Genomic DNA, 6,296 nt, shown 5'->3' with positions numbered 1-6,296 from the left:
AAGAGACAGAAAGACGGGTGAACACAGCAATAACAAACCCTCACTGCAGGTAAAAGCCCACAATGATCTGGATCAAGGCAATAATGGACAATGCCCTGTATTTTGCAGTGCTTCTTTGTATCGATTAGTCATAAACAGCACCAATAATCTCAAGGGAGACAAGTCACTATTTCAGTGTGCTCTTCCTGCTCGTTCAGAGGTGGGGAGATTTTGTATCACTGCTATTGATTGAGCCATGCAGTATTGGCACTGCTCCTTAGCAGCTTATCAGGTTCCTGCTAGTCAGGCTCACAGCTAAGGAGAAAGGTTAAGAGTTGTCATCTCTAGTGAGAATAAGAACATGGAAAACTTGAGCCACAGGTTGTTTTACCAGGGCTGTATGCAAAAGCTAAGAAACATTTACAGCAGAAGAGAGGGAGTGATGGATAGAGATTCAGCTAATTTAGATTATATTGGTTTTGGGATTTATATGGTCATTTATATATTAAATACTTTTCACATAAAGGCAGGAGCTATAGCAAAGATATGAAGTCTAACACAGCTTCCTATCTGGGGCAAAATGCTTAGATTTCATCAGTTTTGGTTTTCCTGTCATCTTATTTTTAGTTGTTCTATTTCTTCTGCCCAATCATCCTCCGATTGATCTGGGGAACTGAATGAGTAATAACTGGGGAGGAGATCATTTTCACAATGGAAAGACGCTGATGACAAACTGGGTTGAGGAATTTGTTTTAATCAGAACAAACAAATGGGGGTAAGAGCACAGACTCTCCCACATCAGGATGCAAGCCCTGTGAATGGGGTTTGCCAGCTTCTGCTAGTGACCCTTAACTGGAAAACAGGCTGCTTCAGCTGCCCTTCTGAAAACACGTAACATTTCAAAGCATCTTAAGGAATAACAGCACTTGCCACTGTTCAGAAAAGAGGATCTGGCAATACATGCTTAAGGCTGAATAAAACCTCCTATAGCTGTGCTCCAAAAGGGAAAAAGAAAAACAAGCTGAAGCAGCATCAGGAGGCAGATTGGCCTGTGCTACTGAGTCACTCCAAGGCAAGAGAGACCTAATCAGCCATCTCCTGCCAGTGTGCATGAACAGGCACCCACTGTGCCGGAAAAAGGGCTCTGCTCCGACTGCACACAGCTCTGCAGCATCCAGTGCAGTGCTGCGAGCAGATGAAGGCGCAACATCAAAATGCCCCTGGACACTGCCTAGGCCATGATGGTTAATGCACGAGCAAGCTCGTCTGTACGCCAGGACATAAGGCAGCCAAGAGAAGAGCAGTGTTATCAGAGAGGCACCCACCGGCTGGCGGAAGCTCATACTCTACTTCCAGCACCACCCTTTCACCCACGTTCTTCAGCAGGCTGATGATCTCATCATGCCGCAGCTTGGTCAGGTTAATGCCATTCACTGACTTGATGTAATCCCCAACATTCAGCTGGTCGCTTCTGCAGGTAAAGAAAAAGGGAAAACAAAAGCAGTGGCAGCACAAAGTCCCTGCTACACTCAGCCGGGATGCTCCTGGCAAACCTTTGGTGACTGGAGGACTTTCTGACCGAGCCACCAGCACGGGGCTGATCGGAGCTGATTGCACGTGCTTGCTCTCAGAGGGACGTGCTAAAATCGACGGCATCTATCTTTCCTGTTGGCAAGTGCTCAGATCTGTACATAAAGCAACAATCGCAGTCTACGTCTTTACAACCTCTCTTTTTATTGCTCAGTTCCCATTCATGTAGAGCAATCTGTCAAAGAGAAGCACACCAGGAGCTGTCTGACAAAAAACATCCAGCAAGGGAAAAAGGAAACATTTTTCCTTTTGCCTGTTTTCTGCAAATTTGTTCAATCACTCCTTCCTTTGCTCTGCTTCTTGGAGCCTGTCTTCTCCCATTCCTCTTCTGAGCCAGCGTTACTTATCCACTCAGTATTCAGAACAGATACAGTATTAAACCACTTAGCTTGATCAAGATGTATTGTACCATGCAGCCCTCCTGACAAGGCTGCCTTATTTCACAGAATCCCAAATATCCCTACACAAAATTTCAGAGCATAATTGCACAGAGCATGGGAAATAACTCAAAATAGAAGATGTTTGAGTTGCTGAAGCAACAACTTTGCATTCTGGGGCACTTGAAAAAAGAGACTTGGGAGCCAGCTATGTTAATTATAGCTGTATTCACCCAACGTTTAGAACACGCAACTCCCCTGCTCCCATTTTACTGTGCTCTCTGCACCCCATTTCCATGTCTCACCTTGCAGCCAGTCCTCCTGGCCTCAGGTTGGAGACTCTTGGCTTTCCATCTTTGTCCGTGCCACCTGAAATGGTTAATCCGAGGGTGCTTCCTTCCTTCTTAATCAGCTCCACAACGGTGATCCCTCTGAACTCCTCTGAAAGACCAGGAATAAAGACAGACATCTCAGTGGAAGGCACATTCCTCCCAATCCCAAGGACACCCTTTTCCTACAGGTAGTGGAAGAGCAAACCTGGGATGATTTGTAAAATTAGCATGAAGAGAAAGCTTCAGCCTATTTAAAATTAATCAGTGACACAGAAGCGTGTGCTGGTGGACCCACAGTTGTGGAGGGAAAGCGTTTGCATGCAGGTCTGGTGAGCAGGACCAAGTGGAACAAGGCAGAGGAGTGGAGGCTTGTGACAGAATAAAAAGCTTGTGTTTCAAGGTGCTGGTGGCAGTGGAAGGATTCAAAACCAGGGTGATGGGATCTCAGCAATGGTTCAGGGGGACTACCTCAGGGACTATGTTTGACATAGAGTGTGGAGGGTGATAGGAGGGCTACATGTCAGGCAGTCACAGTTACCAGATAGGAGGATGCTGTGGACCTGCAGTAGCTGCCTGGATGAACAGAACAGGGTGGGTCTTAAAACACTGTGATTTAAAAAAATACCACAAGACATCAACACAGTTGGGAGGTAAAGAACATAATGTGGAGAGAGGTGGGATCCTGCCATCAGCAGGGGAACAGGGGAGGCATGACCTTCACTCATTCGCAGCAGTTTCCCTGCTCATTTGCACCTGATCTAAGTCAAACTTCCCCCATACTCCCCCATCTAAGGGTGGAATTGAAGACACAATCACTTCTACAACATAACTGGTTCCACATGCACTGCCAGCCAGGACAGGTATGGCAGAGTCAGGATTAGGAGATGCCCACCCAACACCTGCTGCCTTGGTACTGCTTCCCTTTTTGATGCAGGCAGCAAACGTTTTACCTTCCTTCAGCCCAAGATGACACTATTGTTTGTCCAGCACCTGTATACAAGCCTAACAAGATGCCAGCTTTGATCCCATTACAACTCATGTCTGGGTTCACAAAAACAGGGTCCCGAAACGATTCCAGCTTCTAGAGGAGGGGAGTAAGTTAGCAGAAGAGCCAGCACTAGCCCAAGGAAAGATGAAGAGCTCTGCAGGCTTGGCAAAAGGCAGCTCTGCATTAATCCACATGACAGCACCCACACTCTTTGCTCAAAGGAGAACTAACCCTGGGGCAAATCAGATGACTTTCATGCCTTGCCAGAGCCCCCTCTAAGAACCTTTTGCAGAATTCGTGTACGACATGATCCATCCACCTCCACTCTCTCTGTTGTTGAAATCTCCCACAGTTTGACAGGAGAAAACAGTCTCCCTCACAGAGGGTGCCCTTATCCCAGGGAAGTGCAGGAGAAGGTGGTGATGGGCATCAGCAGCACCCGGCAAACAGCAGACCCATATCTGTGGACTAAAACCCACACTGCAAATGGACCAGGAGTTTGTTTGCACAGCAAACCATACCAGGCTTAAATGAAATGCTTTATTTAGAGAGGGAACATTTGAAACCTCTTGCACACTACAATTTCCAGAACAAGACAGGGCCTCTTAAATAGCATATTAATGCAGAAGATCCATCCTGATGCAGGGCTTCCCCCCTCCATCCTCTTTCACTGGGAGAAGGTGCCATTTGGCACTGTGGTGCCTAATCACTAGCACTTTGCTCCTTGTCTAATGCCACCGTGACACCTCCCTTCATGTCCTGCCACGCATTACCTGTTTTGCAAAACACTTCCAAGGATAATCTGTGCACCTGATTAATGCGAGTGGGGAACCCCTTTGCAATCCAGCGACAGCCTGGAAGGCATTTAGGCACTGCTGGGCACCCATTTAACATGGCCCTGGCAGCTCGTTGTAAAACATCAGGTCCATAATGCTTTTGCTCTTTAAACTCAGTTTTGATCCCTTGCCAACTACAGTAACTTAGTTTTCAATTCACCAAGCCGGGATCCCAGGGGCTGCCAGAAACTTTGTGGAGGCTGCCTGCTGTGCTGGAAGGAACACCATCCAGCTCTAGCCTGCAAATTTCCTCTCAACTACAGACATGACTGATCAACACAGATGGTGCCACAAGGGGAGATTATTAGCTCTTCAATGGGGTTTAATTTTGAGCCTTGATAGGTGTTTAAAATGAGAGCTCCCAGAGTGCAATTACCCACTGTTATGGGTTCAAGGAGAAATCATTGCTCCAAAAAAAGGCAAGTCCTTAAGATCAATCTATTAAGGTAAGCAGTAAGGGATTTTGACCAATGCCTCTATAAATCTACTGCTGCTATCAGAGACACACACAGATGTAAAAGTGACCTGGTTAAGTAGAACCTGGTCCTTCATGACATAGTTTTTAAGTGCTATATGCAAATAGACTTGGATTTCTTTTATTGGTATATGTGCTTGGATTTTGCTGCTCAAAGCATCCCAGGGCAGGAAGAGCACACCTGAATTTTGCCCTCCCCATTGAGATGCTGGGTTGTTGGACATATCGGCTCTTGTGAGCAGGGAATCAGCCTCTCTTCATGAGGGCTGAAGTCCCAGAGGATGCAGAATAATATCCCCTAGAAAAATTGCAGGATGTTGAAGCAACAGCGAAAGGGCCCTGTTTCCTCCCCATCTCTTACAACACACTAAACCAAACCTGTGACTGGGTCATTAATGGTCAGAAGTCAATGAAGCCATGGGCTTTCTTAGGAAGGAGATGAGCTGTCCAGAACAGCCCATCCAAACCTGCTGGCATGCTGAGGCAGATAAAGCCCAGCACCAACAGAGGCAAATGTACCACCATTTCTCCACTTCCTCTTCAGCCCCCGGGGGTGTTTCTGCACAGGAAGGTTGATCTCACACAGAAGTCTGCTGTGACTGACTAGATACCAAAACAAACTCAGTCACACATGGGAAATACGAAGCTCGCCAGGCACTGCCAGCCTCCCTCCCCGCCTGGCGAGCTCAGATGTGGCAACGCTTCTTCCCCGTCTCCTTAACTGCTGTTTTCCTCTTTGTGGTGTCAGCCACATAGATACGTGTGTCTGGCTTCCCAAAACCACCAATGACAGCTCCGCACCAGAATCTGACTGTACCAGTAACATACCACTCACTGAGACCAGTTACTACCACCCACTTCTGCCCTCTGGCAAAAGCTTTGCTGATAGATGCACCAAAATGGGTGTTTTGAGAGGCTGCACCAATTTTAGGGATAGCTAGGTAAAGTGTAATGGATGCCTCAGTGTTTTGGAGCAGGAGCTGATCCCTTCTTTACCTGGGATGCTTTGCCTCCTGGAGACCAGGGCTGTGTCCATCCCACCAGAGTCCTTGCTCCCCTTCGAGTAAGGGCCATCGTCTGCGAGCAGAGCAAACACAGAAGCTGAAGTTAGTACCAAAAGCAACAAACAGAACCAGAGCACTTTAAAAAGTTGTCCTGGTGGCACCAGAACCAGGATCACATCCATGTGGCAGACTGTAGGCAAGAAAAAACATTACCAGCCCCAGCTTTGCACTGTGCCATGTGGACTATCTTGCTTCTTAGGGAGGGAGGGAAAGAAACAAGAAGGCAGTAACATTATCTGATTTATTTTTCTTGGAGCTAATCTGTTCGGAGAGAACAAAATTCCCTTACTCCTGCAATATGTGGAACAACTGAGGACAGAGAAAGCTGTGGCATTAGTCTCACAAGTTTTAAGCCTGTCATTATGCTTGTGAGAAAACTTACAGTCTTTGGAAATGGAGTTATACATCAGGACACTAACAGGGCACTAAATCACTATACTTGAACGAAATTGCCTGTTCTTATAGATCCCATTATTTTCAAAGTCACATTTTCCTGCTGCTGTTCCAGCCTCTCTACAATATACAGAACACCTTCTGCTAAGTGGTTTTACAACAAAAAAAAGTCAGAGGAAAGAGAAAATAGTATTATACACTGTAAATGCCTCATCCAGCATCAGCTGAAATTTAAATGTTAAGTATTTAAATACCATTGTAT

General features: G+C 46.4%; 1 protein-coding gene across 1 annotated transcript in view; it reads right to left on the bottom strand.

Annotated features, from left to right (window-relative positions):
• GRIP2 (glutamate receptor interacting protein 2) overlaps positions 1-5,646 on the bottom strand; it is a 55,469-nt gene extending 49,823 nt beyond the window's left edge. The window contains exons 1-3 of the mRNA XM_010022206.1: positions 5,574-5,646; positions 2,252-2,387; positions 1,305-1,450 (exon numbers count right to left, since the gene is read on the bottom strand). Coding sequence (XP_010020508.1) covers positions 1,305-1,450; positions 2,252-2,387; positions 5,574-5,613 — 322 coding nt within the window. The 5' untranslated portion in view covers positions 5,614-5,646. The remainder of the gene's footprint in view (positions 1-1,304; positions 1,451-2,251; positions 2,388-5,573) is intronic.
• Positions 5,647-6,296: the final 650 nt, after the last annotated feature.

The sequence above is a fragment of the Nestor notabilis genome, unplaced genomic scaffold (genome assembly GCF_000696875.1).
Source record: "Nestor notabilis isolate BGI_N333 unplaced genomic scaffold, ASM69687v1 scaffold2909, whole genome shotgun sequence".
Classification (NCBI taxonomy): Eukaryota; Metazoa; Chordata; class Aves; order Psittaciformes; family Psittacidae; genus Nestor; species Nestor notabilis.
Note: the sequence above shows the minus strand (reverse complement) of the source record. Positions and strands in the feature narration are given on the sequence as shown.